At 44.2% G+C, this 20,888-nt stretch overlaps 1 protein-coding gene across 2 annotated transcripts in view; it reads right to left on the bottom strand.

Annotated features, from left to right (window-relative positions):
- Window positions 1–789: 789 nt before the first annotated feature.
- Window positions 790–20,888, bottom strand: part of EXOC6B (exocyst complex component 6B) — a 614,171-nt gene continuing 594,072 nt past the window's right edge. For both annotated transcript variants that reach the window (XM_090281510.1, XM_090281509.1), the window contains 2 exons: window positions 5,731–5,843; window positions 790–942 (listed from right to left, as the gene is read on the bottom strand). In XM_090281510.1, coding sequence (XP_090137636.1) covers window positions 816–942; window positions 5,731–5,843 — 240 coding nt within the window. In that variant the 3' untranslated portion in view covers window positions 790–815. The remainder of the gene's footprint in view (window positions 943–5,730; window positions 5,844–20,888) is intronic.

The following is a 20,888-nucleotide window of genomic DNA, read 5'->3' on the forward strand; positions in this document are numbered from 1 at the left end:
ATAACTGGTGGTCTAGCCCTGAACCAAGTGTCCTGGCCCTGGAAGAAGGGGAAGAGGTGAGTGGGAAAGGGACAGAGACTCTGATTTCACCCACACCGGACTTCCGGTGTGGGGGGCCACCTGCCGTTAGTCACGGGGCCCACGTACTGCCCCCACACACTCAGCTCTACCTGGCCATGGAAAAATGGGCAAAGCCTTGGGCCAGATCTAGGCTAAAGAAACTGCCCTCCCCGGGGGACTGGAGCGAAGCTGCCATCGTGCCACATGCCATGCTTGTTCACCAGCTGATGACAGGCACTGGACTGAGGTGGACCCCCAGCCGTGTGTGCTGGTCTTCAGTATCCTCAACAAAACACTTTCCAGGCCCTTTCTTTGCATCAAAAAGAATCAGCCTCACCCAGGTGGTGAGCGAGGCCCCCAGGAATGAATAGAATATACTGTATTATCCTTTTGCCCACTCGCCTTACCTCCCCCTGCCAAGTGCCCTTTTGTTTGTGTGGTTCTGGGGCCCAGACCTGTGCTCTGTGGGTGCCCGGTGGTTCACCATACTGGCACGGATGACACCACCATCTCTAAGGTAATACAGGCAGCGTAGCCATCACTGCCTCTGAGTCCCAGCCTAGCGACATCTCATATGTTTGCTCACTCTTGTGCCTCTAGTTCTATAGGGAAAGGTTATGTGAATACTGTACATAGGTTATTAAAAAAATACATTTTCTCTCTCGGAAGAAGAATGCACAAATGCAGGGCCGGCCAGGCCGGGTCCTGTGCCGTGGGGCTGCACTATGCTGCCTCTGTGGGCTCCAGGCCAGCCTTCAGGAGTGGTGGCTGCTGATGAGTCCGCGGAGCTGCTTGGCCACAGTGTCGATCAGTTTTTGCTTGTCTCGCTCATTTTTACGAAACTGTGCAAACATGTTGTTCTTGCGGCTAGTGTCCTTCATCCTAAACAGGGAAGGAAAGAGAGAGGAGCAGTGTTGGGGAGACAATGGCGGGAGGGGAGCTGGCAGGAGGCAGGATGGCGTGGTGTACCTTAACTGCCCCCCAGAGGTGACAGTCCAGAACATTCCCACTGCCAGGCTCATACTTACCTATTATTCAGGAAGCTGTCCCGCTGGTGCCCATAGTCCTCCCAAATTCAGTCACCTTTGCAGATAGTCAGGAGCCAGCCACAGAGGGGCTAACGTCCTGATGGTCCATACCCACCCTGCCTGCCTCCCTCATTCCTTTCTATCTCCAGGTATGCGCCTGCCATAGGTGGGCACCTGGCACATGCAACAGCAATGATGGTCTAAGGTTCTTACAGAATATTCAGGATCTCTATCAACTCCTAATCCTCCTTAATCCTGCAGGGACCTTAAAGCTGATATTTGAAAGGTGAAGCAGAAAAATGCTCTTAACTAGCAATTCCAAGAGGATATAAATAACAAAGCCACCGTGTAATTCTAAACCTCACTATAGCTGGTTATACTCTATTTCATCCCTAACAAAATTGAGGGCTTGACTGATCTCTTTTCTTCTGCCTCAGAGTAAGGACCCAGAGGCGGCAGGGAGGTGGCAAAGAGGACATGGTGCTGAGAAAAGCAGGTGACAAAATGCCGGACCATTCTCTCACCCCATGAACCAGGGCTTGTGGCAAGAGAAGCCCCTGACTTCTCAGGCCTTTGACCTTTGGAGAACTTTCTATTACTAGGCCGCACTAAAGCCCCAGAGCACGTCCCTAGCTATTCCTAGAGCACATATCATGCACAGCTCTGGCCAACGGTTCAGTTAGATGGAGAGACCTAACTGGCAAGGATGGATAAGGAAAGCCAAGGCCAGGCTGAGGGTGTCACAGAACCCAAGTCTGACAAGCTGCTGCACTAGAACCCAGGAGTCTGTAGGTACTGCTGAGGGCCCAGCATGACCCCTGACGTCTGCTGGTAACTGTTCACTTTGGCCCCAGCCTCTGCACCCCAGCCCTCCAGCCCTCACTAGTTCTAGGGTTAGAGAACGGAGAACACGGACCAGGCCAGTTTCTCCCTGGGGCCCGGGAGGCTGGTTTTCACTGTGCTCTCTGACCTCACAGCTCCCTGGGCTGCAGGGAGACAGGCTAGAAGAGGGGAGGGAAGGAAGCTGGTACTGGCAGCAAAATACTCCTAGGCACATTCCCCAGGGCCTTCGGCCAATCCTGGCCTACTGCTTTCTGGGAGGTGGCCCTGTGTGGAGGGGCAAGTTAGAGGCCAGTGGGTCAAAGGGCCAGAGACCCCCCCCCCCCCAGGGCATTTATATCCCCATGGTAAGAGGTTCTGATGAACATCATAGCTGTGTGGCTCTGGCGGCAGTGACATCCACAGATGAACGGGGACTTCTCCCTCTGATGTAAGCTTGAGGGCCTTCGGGCTGGACTGACTCATCAAGCACAATGAGAATGTTACAGAAACAGGGGAATCCAAAAAACCCCAGAGTTTGCGGCTGGGGGATGGGGAGAAGGAAGCATCTTTTCAGAATGCCTCCACATGCCTGAGGCTGGTGGCTAGTGTCTTTTTATGCAAAATGGCTTTAATGCATCCAAAGCTTCAGGTAGATGGGAGGAGTCTTGAACCAGGGGATGGTATGGAGAAAGCACACAGAGCCTATGTAAGGTTCTGTGAATGGTCAGAACTGGTTACCGCACCCACTGCATCAGAGGACGTAGTCAGGGATTTAGAAATAAGGGGCAGACATTTTGGGGGGGCGGACTGGGTGGATTTAACTAAGGTTAGGGCGGACTGTGTGGATTTGACTGAGGCTGAGGCTGACTGTGCGGATTACAAAAGGACTAACTATGCAGTTTACAAGGAGGCTGAGAATCCATGAGGTTCTGGATTAAAAGCTGGTGGACCCCATAACACAGACGAGGTCTCCCCAATCAGGATTGAATGATTGGCAGCTACTGGTAAAGCTGAACTGTGTTTGGAAAGTAGGGAAACGGTTTCTCTAACTTTCCTAAAACTAGCCTGGTTTGGAAGTGGGGAGGCAAGGATATGTGTTTGTGGGTATTTTAAAGAGCATAAGACTTAACAACAGAAATCCGCAAATTACTAAATCTATATGACTGTTAAATAAATAATTCTTTTTCTTTCCACTAAACTCTGGTATTGAGAGTTATAATTTTGGCGGCGGGCAATCGGGCCCCTAACTAAAGAGCCCGTGGGTTTGTTTTCAACTGGAGCAGCCCAGGGGTTCTGTAACAAGAACACTGCATAAGGTGTAGCCGCTTACATGAGGAGGCCATGCTTGGAGGGGAGAGGGGGATCCCAGGCTAGAGGGTTGGGTTGAGAAGAAAGCACAGGTACCCTCAAGGCTGCGATGAATGTACTTGGTCCTTTCCACATTAATGTCACAATTACGCCTGTGGAACTGGCCTGCTCTGAGATTACTTATCCCAGAGAAGGATTCCTTTTCATTTTGTAATTATGCTATGAATCTAAACAAAAACAAATAGCACAAGGCAAAAAGAAAGAAGAAAGGAAAAAACAAAACAAAACACTTCCTACATTGACAGAACATTTAACTTAACATCCTATGTGATCATTACTTTTATGACTTGATCAGTCAGCTCAGCGACACAGGGCTGCTCCCCTAGGGAAGCTCCTCCAATAAGGGATGAGAAGAAAGGTCCTCTTTGAGACTCAGAGGTTAGGGTTTTTTGGCCATTAGTGCCTGGAGTTGAGATTACCTGACAGATAAACTCAAGTGCCCTGAGGGCTGATGGAAGCAGGCTGGTTTGTACCCTAGAATGCTCCCAAACCCAAGGAGAACCCTCTCCACCTGCTGTCTATTCTGTAAGACCGGGCTCCGGATCTGCTCTTGCTAAGGCCACCTCCCAACGACACAGGAGCACCTTCTCCTTCCTGAATGTCCTAGTCAGGCCTTTGGGTCTCATCAGGTCCCACCCTGCTAAGAAGAGCCAGGATGGAAAGGGGCGTGTCAAGCACTGATGGTAGAGAGGGCTGTGGGGAAGCAGCAGTAGGTCAGGGACTGATTCCTATGAGGCTGGGAAATCCGAGTTCAGGGCGGCCTTTGGCTCAGCTCTGTTTGAAAGGGAGCTTTAAAACCCTGCTGAGTGCTAGGACTAGCTAAGCACAGGGCTTTGTTGCTAGCTAGGCCCCCAGACTGCTTCAGAGCAGCCAATTATTTTATCCTATTGTTGAGCCACAGCAAGTGGATGGGCCTGTGCTTCCTGGTGACTGGCTGCAAGAGTCTTCTGTGGGAGACACAGTTCCAGACCTTAAAACCGTGGGCCTCCCTACCTGGAGGATGGCAGCCTACGGAGGAACTCCCTTCTGTCAGGGCTGTATTTCAGGCCCTGCACTAGCAAGAGGATTGCATGCATCAGGAAGCTGAGTGGGAACAACCCTTTACCTGATACCGATGAAGGAAAATCCCTGCCACTACTCCCAGCCCCAGAGGAACTGGGAAGCCAAGGGTCACTCTTGAGGACCAAGGAGAGGAGGCAGCCAGCTGGGTGGCACCAGGCTGGTTTAGTAGGTTAGTATGTCAGGGTGGGGGCAACTCACAGGGTAGGGATTTTAGTGTAATCATTAGTGTCAAAGAGGAGGCCAGAATGACTTGCCTCAAAGTGATGGAAAAGGCCCAAGTGAATCATATACTTACTCTCTAGATATCCTAGGGAGGAAGGTCATTGAAAGAGAGAACCATGGGAAACAAAGTTAAAATGGAAACACCAATCTCTGTCCTGTTCTGGACAAAGTTGCCCTCTGGGTTCTTAGTTTCTTGGCTCCAGACACATGCCTCTGCCTCCTGCTCCTGCCCACCCTCCACCTCCTCCCCTTCTAGAGTCCAATCATTTTGCACAAGAGGAAGGACACACTTTAGCTTCCCCTGCTTAAGGCTCCATTCCAACCTCCTAGACTCTAATCCTCACTTTCCTAGGGCTTGAAATCTGCTGCACCGGCCATACATCATTGCTTAGATGTAGCTACTCTTCTAAGAAGCTGGCAAGCAGAGGGGTTAACTAGTTTGAAGTGAAGAAAAAGCTTCCCTTTTATATGGGACTTGGTCTCTGACCTGCCAGCTAGCAACCAGGTACACAAATGCCAGAGCCAGGCTGCGATGCACAGCCGATCCCAGCAGCTGCGATCCTGTGCCCTGAGATGTTCTGGAACTGGCTAACCCAGTCTCAGCGGCAGCAACCTCTGCGGCCTAGTGACTACCTCGGCAAGAATCAGATGCCTTTTCCTACGTAGCTGTCTTGGGACAGTCAGCACAATAAAGCTCAGTTTGTCAGGGCATGTGGTCTTGTGCAGGCTGCAGTAAGTCCAGGAACTGCTCCACTGGGAAGTGAAGAGGCCACCTGCTCTGTGGGGCTTTTCTCTCCATCCTCAGATGGACGAGGCCATCCTCACACTGCTTACCAGGCCGGCCTGAGCCCCAGACTAAGGCATCTCTCTTCCTTCTTTTGCCACTTCTAGTTCAAGGTATGTTGCCCCATTAAGCTCCAAGGTAATGTCAGAGGCTAACTGACTCATACTTGGCCTAGTTTGTGGGTTTCATGAATGAAGAGGCGACCAAAAGACCGGCCTGACAAATCTAATGATGGAAGCTACTGGCAGCACCAAGGGCAACTTCGAGAACAGGGCTCTCTGCAGCCTTTTTCAGGTACTGGCAAAGGTAAACTATCCTCTGACCCACCCCCATCCACAACAGCCTGCTTCCCCACTTCCCATCCCAGGCCACTCGGTCACTCACTTTTCCAGCAGGGTCAGAGCCGTCCCTGGGTTCACCCGGAGGTACTTGCAGTTGGGCTGGCCATAGTCAGCCAAGTAGGTTGACCAATCCCACTGGATGAAGAGGTCCAAAAGCTGCAAAATATCCAAATCCCCAACCCAGGGATTAATCAGACAGATGAGACAAATCCCTCAGAAACCCCTAGCATCCTTCACTACCAGCTAATAGTAGATTGGGAAAATGAATAAAAATGTAATAAGAGAAAGAATGGTTACAAACCATAAGGCAACCAAGAAAATAAATGTGTGACCATTAGCAGTCAGAGTCACCTCTGCCACAGGCACTGTAATGGGGCCAAAACGACCTGCCGGCGGCCAGCTCCCAGCGGCAGGCCTACATGGAGCCTAACGCTGGACTGAATCCAAACACAAGACTCACAGCAACCACTCATTCATGTCATAAGTACTTAGCAAATGCCTTCCATGTGTCAAGCGCCACGCTAGGAGCTCAGACTCAGCAGGAACACACAGAGGTGGGTGCAGTCCAGTGCCACAAAGGCAGTCCTAGGAGCTTTGAGGTTAAAAGGTCTGTGTTCAAGTACCAGTTTCACGACTTGCTGCATTGACTTCACCGAAGTTACTCAGTTGCTACACACACATGCACATGCCTAGAAACAAACAGCGTCATTGAGCATCTCCATGAGGCAATATGTGTTACACTTGTGAGGGCACTGGCTGAGCAGAAGGCAACCAGGGCGGGGAGGTCAGGGCTGAAAAGCAGTCTGTGATGGAGGATGCAGATTCTGGAACCGGGGTTCTGAGTGTTAGAGGGGAGCGCCAAGAGCTAGTGTATAGTTATAAAATAATGAAAGCTTTCTGAGGGTAAACCGAGTTCGAAGACAGGGGAGATTTTGACTTACAAAAACTGAATACATTTTGCATTGATTCTGGGGGAGGCGGGGGGAGAGAGAGAGAGAGAGAGAGAGAGAGAGAGAGAGAGAGAGAGAGAGAGACATTGATGTGACAGAGAACACTGACTGGTTGCCTCCTGTATGTGGCCAGACCAGGCATCAAACCACAGCCCTTTGCTGTACCAGACAACACTCCAAGCAACTGGGCCATCCAGCCAGGGCCCAGCCAGTTAGTTGTAACCTGAGGTATCACTCTAACAAATATTAAAAAATTTTATCTAAGTAAATCTAAAAAAAAAAAAAAAAAAAAAAATCAGTGCATTTCAAAGGCAGGGGTGATGAAAGGGAGGCTGGTAGCTCCCTCATGAGCTCTGGAAGGGGCACAGTCCCGGCCTCACATCATTGCAGAGAAGGAGGGCCTTCTAAGCTGTCTCTGGCAAGGGGATGCTTATAAGTGTTTTTGGACTCAAGACATTCCCCTACTCCTCTCTTTCTAAGAGATAAGAAGATATTGTCTCTATGTGCAGAACAATGGCAGAAAGCCCTAGAGTCCATGCAGTGCCAGAGCCTGGGCTCCAGGCTCACCTTCCCCTTGTCCATCTTCACTGTGCATCTGGGCAACCGGCAATGTGGGCCTTGCCCCACTTGGCCACGCCTCCTCTTCCAACCACCCCCTTAGAATAGCCATTACAAACTTCCTCAGGCAGGATGGGAACTGGCTGAAGTCCCATGCCTCAGCCAAGAAACGGGTGCTGACGAGGAGAGGAGAGGGGAGAGAGACAACCAGAGCATTGGCTGGTCTGGGCCAGCAGGTCCCAAAGGCCCGACCAGTGCCTCTTTAGGCTGCACCTATTTTAGTCGGCAGGTAAACGGGCTCCTGCCACTTCTTTTCACTGCCCCCGGGCTTCCCAGACCTCTTCCTTTAGAAGAGCAGTTTCCCCGACTTCCTGATCTACCCTTGGCATTTCCTCGGACAGTGTCCAAAGACCCTCAAGTAGCTCCTCTTTACTCGCTCCTAGGAAGGGCAGCCAACCCTTGGAGAGTCCCTGTTCTCAAGTTTTTCCAGTACTGGGCTTTACAAGTATGATTATGCTTCACCCCAAATCCCAGGGAAAAATGATGAAAAAGGATGGCATTTTCTTAATTAAAATTTTTTCTCAGATAATTTTGGAAAATCTTGGGGAGCCTTTTACTGTTTGCATCCTTTGGAGCTAATAAAAGAAAAGTAAATCAATAACAAATAAGTTTAATTAGAAAAATCTGAAAACCTGGTTTCTTAAAACTATTATTGTTTTTTAGGTGTGGACATATACATTCATTTGCTGAAACTACCTTCTTTATTAATGAATACCTAAATTCTGTGATGGAATTATTGGTGTCAGTATTTCCTGATTTATTGCAAAGAGCACCATGTTTTCCTGGCTGAGGAAACCCGGACAAATCACCAATGCGGTGTGGAAGGCAGTTCAAGACTTAACTCTAAGGTTTTCTGTTTTTTATCTCCTGCCAAAGTTCCTGAATTTGGATGACAAGCTACCTAATTTATCCTGCTCTAGGTTGGAAACTGCACACTCTGTTAAGCTCAATCAGCAGGTGCCTATAGAGCTAGAACACTCTGGGTCTGTCCTTTCCACAGTCCTTAAGGGTGGCCTATACCTACGTCTTTTATTTTTAAGATTTTATTTATTTACTTTTAGAGAGAAGGGAAGAGAAGGAGAAAGAGAGGGAGAGAAACATCAATGTGTGAGAGATACAGCAATCAGCTGCCTCTCACAAGGCCCCAGCTGGGGACCTGGCCTGCAAACCAGGCATGTGCCCTGACTGGGACTTGAACTATGGCCTATTAGTTGGCAGGCCTCCTTCAATCCACTGAGCCTCACCAGCCAGGGCTATACCTAGGTCTTATGGCCTCACCTAAGAGATGGACACAGACTGGAGTACTAGTTCCCTGGGGGCACAGTTCTGCTGCACTCCAAAGAACAGTGTTAGAATAAGAGGCCAAGAAACCAGCAGGCCTCATTATCAACAGAGAACTTTAATTTCACTGCTGACTTTCCAAAGGTAAATCAGGCCCTCCCAGCCTGCTTCCCCCCTTTCAATGGCCTTGCTAGGTCTCAAAAAAGTGTCTCCCAAGGATGCAGAGCATTCAGCCACCACTAACAATCATAGTCTTTATAACTTAAAAAAATTTTCATTTGGAAATAATTTCAAACTTATCAGAAAGTTGCAAGAATAAGCACAGTATAAAGAATATGATGATCCCTGCACCCAGATCTGTCCATTGTCGGCATTTCACCCACACGCTCCTTCATTTGTATTCTCTCGCTTCCTCTTTCCACACAGGTGCACACATGATATTTCTTTTGTGAGTCTCTTGAAAGTAAATACATATGTCACAGTCCTTTATCCCCAAATACTTCAGTGCTCTTAAGAATTAAAGATATTCTCTTATACACAGTATAGTTTTCAATTTCAGTAAATTTAATACCGATAACTGCCTATATTCTAATTTTATAAATTTACCCAATAATGTCCTACATAGTCTTCTTCTCTGCACCCCCTCCACCCCCCCACCCACACCCCGCCCTTAGTTTGGTTTTACGAATGCACTTCTGGCCAGAATACTACATAAGTCATGCTGTGTCCTCCTCAGTGTGTCCCATCTGGAGGAATACAGTGTTCGTTTGTCTCTCACTGGTGATGGTGATTTGATCACCTTGTCAAGATGTTGTCTGATTTCTCCACTATCTAGGTGTTATGTTTTTCTTTGCAAGTATGAGCAACTGAGGAGACCATTTAAGACCATGCAAATATAGTGCTCCTGACTAAAATATAGTGCTCCTTTTAGATTTAGCGTCCACTGAGGATTCTTGTCTGAGTCAGTCTTTAGTACGATGGCTGTGAACTAAGGACATTTCAGCTTCTTTCCTTCCACATTTATCACTGGTCACTCAGCATTCTATCCCAAGCAGGTGCTCTTTCTCCCTTCTCCCCAATTCACTTACCAATTTATTATTGGCATGGATTCATGGTTTCCCCACTTTAAAATGCCTTATATTTATTACTTACTATACCTAATTATTTTGATCTCTAATTGTGTCAGATTTGGCAATTGGGAGCCCCTTCAACCTGTAGCCTAGGTCCTTGTAACATGCCTCATCGCTTTTCTGAGCGCTCCCTTGCTTTCTGGCATGACAAGGTGTTGCAGGCTCATCTGGCACCTACCGTACCCTCGCTCTGCAATCAGCCATTTCTCTGAGGAGCCTGGTTTCTCTTGGTGGAATGTTATCACAGATTGAGATTTGGGTGTTAGGTATGCTCACTGCTACTGGAGTGTTTTTTTATCATTGCTACTAGGGGGCAATCAGCACACAGATTCAGGAAATGTATGCATATATATATATATATATATATATACACATGCCTACACGTGCACTTATATGAGCATGTGCATGTTTTTAGAAATGATGAGTTTACAAGAATACCTCCCATTCCAACCAGTCTCCTAGAGTCCTCTCTTGCCTTCCTCTAACCCACATGTATATGCACTTCCTTCCACAGTGAGAGTCCTGGCTCACAGCACCACCATCTCACGTGCCCTTCTGCCCATCCTTCAATATGTCTGTGATAGTTGCAGAGTTGTTATTATATGCCACTACAACAAACGCCCACTAAGAAAAAGAAATGAGTTCAAATTCGTTTGCAATTTTCCCTACCAACCCAAGACTGAGTGTGTATAATCAAATGCTGTGTTCATAGATCACTTGGATTAGCTTTTATGTCCCCTTCAGTTTAGTTATGGTAGTCACCTACATACCACTAGGTTCATTTGTTTCCAGTTGCTTTTAGTTTCAGGCTCCTCCCTCACACCCTTGTTAATTTAATTTTTTAAATATGTAGGACATTACCATGCTTCCAAAACTAGACACAAAAATTAACTTAGAGAAGTGTCATTCCTTCCCTGGTTGTGCCCCCTCTACCCCAGTTTCTTCCATGCCTTGCAGGAAACCAACTCCATCATTTTTGGGTTTGTCTTTCCTATGTTTCTATGTGTAAAGATAAACTGATACACATATGTTTTCTTATCTCTCCTTCCTTTCATATAAGTAGTGTGCTAAATATTCACTTTAAGGTGCGCTACATATGCACTTTAAGGCATCTTATTTCTTGATGTTTGTAAGTAGGTGGTGGATAGAGAAGAAGAAGAAAGAGGAGGGTCAGAGGTGGGAGGCTGAACTTAAGGTCACTGTTCCCCAAACTGAGTATCGCTTTGGCAATTTTTCCAACAACCTTGTGCTATGGGTATTATTATTTACTGAACTTTGTTTTCTCTGTATTGATTCATGCTTTGATCATAAGAAAACTGTAAAAGAACATTTTATACCACTATAAGTGGGAAATCGCTCTTACTTGCCATAAATAGAAAATAACTTAAATACTAGCACCCCAATGAGATGTTCTCTTTGTTATCACAGACTATACAAATAGCTTGTTCACAACATGATTTAGTGTTTAATGGTGCATCTGGGTACTACCTAAACTGGTATATGAACTACCACTTCATATGGTCTTCTGTGCCTCTACTATTTCATCCACCCTATGCTTTGGAATTAGTTTGTGACTTCAGCCAGGAGTTGAGTCATGACTGTGTGCCTGGAATAGAGTTAAGTGGTCTACATATAGAAAGAAGCACTTAGAAGTTTCAGCCAAGCGTCAGTCTCATTATGAGAGAAGATCAGTGTACACATGGACTGTGTCCTGAGCTGGTCAGGAGGGCCCATAGTCAAGGTCTGGTTTGGCTGGTGAGGCCTGGTGGTCCTGGATGGGCTGGGCGCTTTGATAACACAACGCAAGGGTAGTTCATTTACCTGTGACCAGGTATCCTCATTAGTTGTGGGTTTCCTTTCAGTTGGCTTTTGATGAGTTATTTTTTTAAAGATTTTATTTATTTATTTTTAGAGAGAGGGTAAGGGAGAAATAGAGAAACATCAATGTGTGGTTGCCTCTTGTGTGCCCCCAACTGGCCCATAACCCAGGCATGTGCCCTGACTGAGAATCGAACCAGTGACCCTTTGGTTCACAGGCTGGCATTCAATCCACCAAGCCACACCAGCCAGGGCTGATGAGTTCTTATTTCTGTGTCAGAACACTGTTAAAATTCTTGATTCTGTATGTCATGACTTCTGATAGAATTTACAGAACCACACTTTGGGCCCACACTACGTTCACTGTATTTCTATTTCTTAAGAATTGCATAAAAATTATATCCTTTTAAAGTCTGAGAAGTTCAAGGAAGTAACCCCTTCTAATATTTACTCATAGAATTTGAAATACAAATAATAAAACATATTTGCTTGTCTGAGATTTTCTTAATGAAGATGTAAACCCACTGAATTAAGCAAATGTTTTTAAAGCATCTACTATGTGCAAGGAACAGGGTTGGGCTTTTCAAATGATATTAAAAGAAGTGGTCTCCCCTCTTATAGGAGAATAAAAGAAAACCATGGATAACAACTATAAGCCAAGCCAAATGAGTAAACGTTATCAAATCACAAAGTGATTATTCCTCCTTTTTGAACTATCAACAAACTATTTTGCTGTTTTCCACTTATAGCAAAATTTAAATAGCAAATATAAATTGTGGTACAGACTACACACACACAGAATATATTTTAAATTAATCTGATTATCAGATATTGCCTTAAAGGTGGTGGGAATAATCTCAGCAATATCAAATACCAGTTATATCTTTGTCATAGAGTTCAATAAGGAAATTTGCCAGACATTTTATTAACATCAGTGGCAGCTTTTTAAAGAATTTTATTTTGAAATCATTTTAGACTTACATAAATGTTGCAAAAATAGTTTAGACAGTTCCTCTATATCCTTCATCCCATGCTACAATGATCAGAACCAAGAAATGAACAGTGGTACAATACTATTAACTAAATTATGAGTCTATTCCAATTTTGCCAGGTTTTCTGCTAATGTCTTTTTTCTGATCCAATCAATATCACACATTGTGTTTAGACAGCATATTTCCTTAGTTTCTTCTAATCTGTTATGATTCCTCCTTTTTATCTTTTGAACTTGATACTTATGAATAGTTTACTTCTGGTCATTTATTTTGTAGAATGTCCCTCAACTTCAGTCAGCCCAGCATTTTCTCATGATAGACTGAGGTAGTAGTTCTGAACCAGGAGAGAGCTTGCCTCCCAGGGCACATCTGGCAATGTTTGGAGACATTTTTGGATGTAACAAGGCTGGGGTGGGGGGTGGGGGGGGGCGGTGGCACTGCTACTGGCATCTAGTGGGTAGAAGTCAGGGACATTCTTAACCATCTTGCAATGCTCAGCATAGCATTACCCAAACCCAAACCTCCATAGTGTTGAGGTTAAGAAGCTCTGCACTGAAATTACGCATTTTTTTTTTTGCAAAAATACTACAGAAGTGACATTGCGCTTTTCTTAGTGCATCATCATATGAGGTATATGGGATGTCCCTATACCATTATTGGTGGCAATAACCTTGATTACTTGGTTAAGGTGGTAGTTAATGAGTCTCTCCACTGCAAAGTTACTATTTTTACCTTTGTAATTAATACATTTCTTGTGAAAGATACACTTTGAGACTGCAAATATCCCGTTTCTCCTCAAACTTTGGTGGATCCTGCCTGCAACAATAATTATTGTGGTGTTTGACTACTTTTCTCATTTCTCTATAATTATTAATTGGAATTTTTTGGTAAGAAGAAATGCTGTCGTTTCTCCTCCATTTATTTATTTGTCTAATTATTTGTATCAGTATGATCTCATGGATATTTATTTTATTCCATGGGTTATAATCTCATATAATCATTACTTTGTTGTTTAATTTGTTTCAGCTTTGGTTATGGGACTCCTTCAGATTGGCTTGCCGGTATACTTTCCACATATCCCTATCCTTTTTTGGACACTTCTTTACTTTCTGGCACTATAAGATGTTCCAAGCTCATATTGTACCTTCCCTGCCCCTGCTCTGGAATCTGTCACTTCTCTTAGGAGCTCAGGTTCCTTTAGTTGGGGAATGGTTTTTAGAAACCAAGATCTGGGAACTTGGCAGGCTCATTTGTACTGTGTATTATTGCTTTCAGGCCCTTGTAGTGGAGAGAGGTAAGAAAACGTGTGTTTACTGACTTGCATGTGCAAATACATCTACATTTATCTCTGTATCTAGTTGTATGTGTATAGTAAAATCATGAGTTCATATTTGATGTCTCTGATTTCAGCCTAACATCATAGGGTTCGTTCGAGCCTTCCATCTTTCCCAATGTATCATTTCTTTCTCTGACAGTGAGAAACCTGGCTCTCATTATCTATATTTTACTTCTAGTTGACCCTTGAACAACATGGGTTTGAAATGCCTGGGTTCACTGACACACAGATTTTTTTCAATAAAAACCTGTACTGTTTTCCTCCACAGGAGCCTGCAGATGTGGAGGGCTGACTGTATGCACTACTTATGGCATTTTATATAGGGGACTTGAGCATCCGTGGACTTCGGTATCTGTCAGGGGTCCTGGAACCAATCTCCTGTGGATACCAAGGACCAACTAAGTTTTGGGGAAATCAAAAGTTATACACAGATCTTTGATCGTATGGGAGGTTGGTGCCCCTAATCCCCATATTGTTCAAGGGCCAATTGTATTTGTTCAATCCTAGTGTAAAGCAGTTTCGGAATTGCTAATACATACCCTTGTGAGAAACATATTTACTAACTAGAGTACAGGATTGGTATGTTCTTTATGTCTTCTGGCTTTCCAGCCAAAAATGCTGGTTTTGAAATTAATCAGGTTAGTTCTTTTCTTTTTCACCTCATTCAGTGTGGTATATAATTCAGTTAAATTTATTTTTCATTGCATGTGTTCCATTTTGGATTCTCCCCCACATTCTAGCTGATTTTAATTATTTACTTACTTTGGAGAATAAGTCAGAGCTATATAAAAAAGTGTCCTCAGAAGTATCAGTCCCTCTTTTTCCCAAGTAACATGTTCTACTCTCCCCAATTCTTTCTACATCTTTTCTATCCACCTCTTGCAGGTTACCAGTCTAGTTTCTAGTTTATCCTTTTTTATTTCTTTTGTACAAATGAGGAAATATGTGCGCATTTTCCTATATCCTCTCCTTTCTCTCCTGAAGGAGAACACACTCTAGCTACTCTTTTGCACTTTGCTTTTTTTCACTTAATAGTATGTCCTAGAATTCACTGCCTAGATGCTAATTGCTCATTAATGATCATATTTTTTGAGTTACAAATGCAAATGCTCTTTTTACAAACTAGACAAGTCATTTTCAAGGGACAGACAATACATTATATTTTGGAGCATTTAATCATTCATTGGTGGAACAGGAGAGTGTTAGATATTTAGAAAATAGGACATAGGGATAAAAGTTAGGGCCACCTTAATCAAAAGAAAACTCAAAGCATCCCAGACTGGTGTGGCTCAATTTGTTGGGCTTTGTCACTTAAAGCAAACTGTTGCTGGTTCGATTCCCGGTCAGGGCACATGCTTGGGTTGTGGGTTTGGTCCCGGGATGAGAAGATCCCCAAAGATGGATTAACATAGGATATTATTTCCAGTGGGTAGTCACCAAAGACATGTTAAATGAATTAAAATAGGTAAATCGACTTTTATAGGAATGATATTGCCTAGATGATGCAACAAATTTATGATATGTTTCTTGCCACAAACTCTCCAATGGACCCATTCTAGGGTCTTCCTGACCCATATCACATCATTACTGAGTATTTTTCATAAAAACTCATGCACAGGTGCCTTTCAGGAGGCAGGTCAGCACCGTAAGATAAGCCTCAGTGTTGATGATTCCCTGATGGACGGTGTGACCCCAGAGAACCAATTCTATCTTCCTTGTTCAGATATGGAATTGTATTAGCTACTATCAACAGTGGAGGGCAGATCAAGAGAATGATTGTAAAAAGTCCACTAAACACCTAGAATTGACTGATAACTCATTTGTGTTTGCTGCCCAAGATTCGCTCACCCCAACTCCTAATCTTGGCCATTCATTCAAAGGAGAGGGTCTGCCTACCTCCCACATATCCTCAGAAACACTTCCTAACACAGGAATCAGGGAAGACACAGGAAGAACTAGAAAGTAGGAATTACTGTATTTTTTGTACTATAAGACGCATCTGACCATGAGACACACCTAGGTTTAGAGGAAAACAAGAAAAAAAATATTTTGAACCAAATGGTGTACTAAAATATTTAATAAAATATAACAATAATATTTGAACCATGTAAAGTGAACAGCAGTCAACAGCAGTATTAAGAATCATCAACACTGTCATTAACAAATGAGGAGAGATTTTAAGTTTCAAGTACTCTTAGTTTTCTGGGAACCCCAAGAATTCATCATCGCTAGTGTCAGAATTTATGGGGGACTTTAAGAGGTATCACTAGTTGTAATAGTCACTGAGAGTATCACTATCCTAGTTACAGGTTCTTACGGACTACCCCCAATGCCTCTTATGGTTAGTGATACCCCTTAGTCCCCTCAGTGCCTGTGTTACTACTAGAATAGTGACCCCACCATAACTCCCTTTCTATACTACAAACTTCAGCATTTATGGCTGCTCACCCACCTACCGCTGGCCTCCTCACACAGAAATCTGGTGTGCACTGGAAACAGTATGGAGGTAGATGAGAGAGCTGTAGCATCTAACAGAGCCAGTAGCCAGTTAAGAACATGTTACTTAAGCTCCACCCATCTGCCTCTCATGATTGGCAGAGCTTAAGACACAGTGATTGGTGATTAGAAACGGTTCTACTGACACAGACCCCACCCAGTGTCAAAGACAATTGGCAACTGGCACTGTGCCTCATACCTGCCATTAGCCTCAGCTGATTTGACAGGTTAGCGGTTGTAGCTGGGAATGTCAGGCAGCCCTCTGCACTCTCCCAGGTCCCAGGTGATTGGCAGAGGTGGATGGTAACTGACCAGATGCCATGAGATTCAGCAGTAAAGTGGGACATTTAAGCATCCCCAGGGGTTTCGCGTGGGCCCACCACTTCCTCTTCTAATAGCTGTCGCCACCGCTGATATAGGTCAGGTAATACACATCATGGTCTGTGACACAATTTTCACTCCATAACATGCACAGACATTTCCCCCCACTTTTGGGGGAAAAAAAGTGCATTCTATGGAGCAAAAAATATGGTACTTTAACAAACTTAAACTGAGTACCAATAATGCATCAGGCAATCTTCTAGGCACATGAAAGGATGAATAAGACACTGTTAGTCTTGAGGAGCTCAGTTTAGTAAATAACAGGTGCAGAATGTTGTGAGTACTCTAAAAGGCATTCTAACAGGGTGCAAAGAAAGTTCAAAAGAAGGACATCTAAGCCTGAGCCAGGTAGGTGGGGAATACTCTAGGAATAAACAAGACAAATGGCACAAGTGATAAATGGCCTCATCTAAGCTAAGGAGGTTGAATTTTAGCCTGGAGGCTTCTATACTTGTTTTCATCAAGGTTGCCATCTGTGTTCTTTGAGATTATGGGATGAAAAACTACAGCCACCACTTGTTTTTGTAAATAAAGTTTTATTGGAACATAGCCATGCTCATTGGTTAACATATGACTTATGATGCTTATGTGCTATAACAGCTGAGTTAAGTAGTGACAGAGACCATATGGCCTTAAAAATATTCACTATCCATTTCTTTAAAGGAAACATTTGCCTTTAGATCCAGGACGGGGGAGTGGGGGGGCAGTGTGCTCTGAAATTCTCTTAGATGTAAGATGTCCAGTATCTACTGAATTTAAAAAAGGGAAGAAAATGGCTTAGGGAAGACCCTTCTGAATGTAATGAGATGGCAAAACTTCATTATCTTAACATCTGACATCTGAATTCTTTTAGGGAACAGAAATGTGTTTGGGGAATACCTTGCTTTGTAGGATGCCCAGAGTAGTAGAGAAAGGAAAGGAATTTGTTGTTTTGGTTCTTCAGATTGAATTTAAAGAGAGGTCACTTCACTAACACGTGTGAGAGGGTGAGGAAGTGCAGTCCTTGTGGTATTATGCCCCCAAACAACTTTGGAGACCTGGGATGTCTGTTAAGTGACTTTTTCAAAGCTACCTGCTGTGTAGTATGTGATATGAATCTTTCTTAAAAATCACCCTCTCAATCCCAATTTTTAGACAAATCTGTGTGCATTCAATTGCTTGATTTTTTTTTTTTTTTTAATGATCTCAAAGAGGCTGAGTTTCATGCTAACCAGCTGCAAAACTACACTCTGGAACTGGGAGCACAGGGAAAAAAGTACTAGAGGGATCTAGGGATTCACAGAACTCTTTGAAAGAGGCCTTTGGAGTTTTTCCACAGGCTATGGACCTGGGAGGAGAGAGGTTCCCAGTTTCTCTGGATCCCTGTAAGTTCCAGGAATCTGGCTTTTTCATGAGTGTCACTCCTGGGCCTCCTGGAAGGTCTGACCTCCTGTTTCCCCTGGCCAAGGGAGGGTAGGGGAGGCCAGCAGTGGCTGGCAGTTCCCTGCTTTCCCATCTGCCAGCTCTGCTGCCAGGTGATGGAGGCTTCATTCACCCTTTATTGGAGACCAAGTGCACATGAACAGCTTCCCCTGAAAGGGAACGTCACTCGGAGAAATATTTATTTGCCTCATAAATGTGGGTTTATAGGTTTGCTATCTAAACTCTTTGCCTCTGGGGCTCCCTTGGTGAAGAGAAAGGCAGGGAGTTGTAAGGCTCTCCCACTGTCATCAGCTGGTGCCTGGGAGGAGATGCCTGAATAAAAGTGCCAACACCAAGCACTCCTTTGTGTCAGAGACTTCTGGAAGGCCACGTCACATGGCTGACAGCACCTCTCCTACTGCAGGGGGCAGAAGGAACACCTGTGATCACACTTGGTGGGAACAGCCACACTGTGTGTACAGGTTCAAGGCTTTTGTGGTGGGCTGCCTGCGTTGCTCCTGCTGAGGTCGGGGGAGGTAGGCAGGCAAGGGTTCTGAATGAAGCTGCTGCCACAGACGTGGTCAGTTGCAGGGGGTTGGAGCCATGAGCCAGTGTTAGGTTCCTTTCAGCACACTGTGATTTTTTACAGGTTCCTAAGTAAGTGGATTGGAGATTATATTGCTGAATTTTTAACTAAACTACTCTCCCTCTCTGGCCAAAATGAGTAAGTGGTTTAAAAACACCCCTGCAAAGATACTATGGATTGAAAATATTAACAATGTAAGTATAAGCAAACATTAAGAAAATGGCAGCGCTCACATGTCTCGGTTCTGCATGCAAGCTCTTTATCACCCGTGTTATAAAGTAAAAATAATGATGAGTTAATCAGATATGACATAGCTATCCTCCAAATATGAAATTATCCAAGTCTATTTAAAATACAGTTTGTATCCACTATTGTGAGTAATGAACTTTACTCAGCCCAAGTACACACGGGGCCATGAAATATTAATGATAGTATATGTGTGTGCATACTAATATGGGCGTACACACAAGCAAACTTTCAAAGGTAATGATAACATTCTGTCTCTTAAAATACAGTGAGGAAAATGGTGTATGTGGGACTATCCTTTGGTAGTTACACAGCATCTAATTACAATTTGTTAATAAATTGTTAAAAATACAAATACATTGAGAGTGAGTTCTCAAGATTCTTTTTTGCCAACAGTGATGGTCAACCAAAAAACTTTTGGAGACACTGGTTAGATAATCTATGGGAAAAACTTATCACAGACTCATAATGAAAATGAAGTGGCTTCTCGCGTATCTATGGATAAATTAAGAAATATTACTTGTAGAAAATTACTTCTTGCCTTATGTGAGTCATTACAAATCACAGCCCAGGAACTTTATGACAGACATAAGAAAAACATCTAACATTAAAGGGTAGTAAAGCAGGGGACATCCTTATATTCTGGTTAAGTTTACAGTAAGTTAGAATCTCAATGGCATTGGAAACAGGAGTCTGAACAAAAGACTTAGTAGACAGCTGATTTCTTAAGACCCTTAGGCCAGTCAAATATGCTTTTAAAGTCTATTTTGTTCTCAGTTTGAGGGGCTGGAGAATGAATAAAAGTGCAACTCAGTTTCCAGTGCCAAATTTTGGAACTAACCAGTAAATCAATTGAAGAGCTATTCGATGATAAGTGGTTCTCCACCCCATAAACTCCAAATGTCAAAAGGGCCCTGCCTCCCCAGGACTGTGTTCTGTAACCATTAGTTCCTGAGAGGACACAGCCTCAGCCCCATGGGGCTGGTGTATTTGCTGTTTCCCTTTCCATTAAATTTCTTTCCTTCCTTTCCGTTCTCTTTTTCTAATTATATTTTATGCAACATTTTAATGAGCCACCACAAGGCCATTTGAAAGTAGGTGGGATTAAACAAATTTGATAACAAGTGCTCATGAGTATGGCAGCTGCCCCTGAGGGCCAAGTGAATGGCCCAGGACTGTGAGCATGGCCTATGTTCCAAGCAAGGACAGATGAGAGAGGCCCAAAAGATAGAAAGTCCCTGTCATTCAAAAGCATGGGCACAATTTTTACTAAGCAGAGAATCGAACAGAGGGAATTTCAAACAAGGAGACTGGGGAAAGTCAAGGCATAGAAATAGGAGTAGCTGAGACATGTTCAAGGGAAGAAGAAACTGGACTTTCTTGAATACCTACCATGTGAGAGACACCAGGTGAGGCGTCTCATTCATCTATTTCATTTAATCCCCAGGAAAACGCACAGCCTCAGAGGTAGGTGTCTCCATTTCACAGATGAAGAAATGAAGGCTCAGAAAGGTTCAGAGAAAGTACCAAAAGGATCATATTCAGTAAGTGACACAGTCAGGGCGTGGACTCAGGACAGTCTGACTCTCCCACGGTCCAATGTGATATACAACTTGAATGAGCAGATGCGCCATATGGATGGAAAGTATGAGGAGGTAGTGTTGAGTTAGGCAATGAAGAGTTCTGACTGCCAGTCAGAGGGTTTAAAAGAATTATATGCCATGGACAGTGGTAACAGCTCAGTAGCAATTATTAGTAAGAAATGAGGGAGTAGCATACAAGATGGACTTGAGGGGACAACCGTCGGTAATGAAGATCTGAACTAGGCTGGCAGCAATTGGGTGAGAGAAGAAAGGATGGCCAACTGTATCAGGTCCAGCTGAAGGACTGAAGGTTGACTCAGTGTTAGAGGGGACTAAATGATGATCACAAGGCAGAGTTTTCAAAATTGGTTTCCTCCAGGGAT

Source organism: Furipterus horrens, unplaced genomic scaffold (genome assembly GCF_987537825.1).
Source record: "Furipterus horrens unplaced genomic scaffold, mFurHor1.1.pri manual_scaffold_6, whole genome shotgun sequence".
In the NCBI taxonomy this organism is placed as follows: Eukaryota; Metazoa; Chordata; class Mammalia; order Chiroptera; family Furipteridae; genus Furipterus; species Furipterus horrens.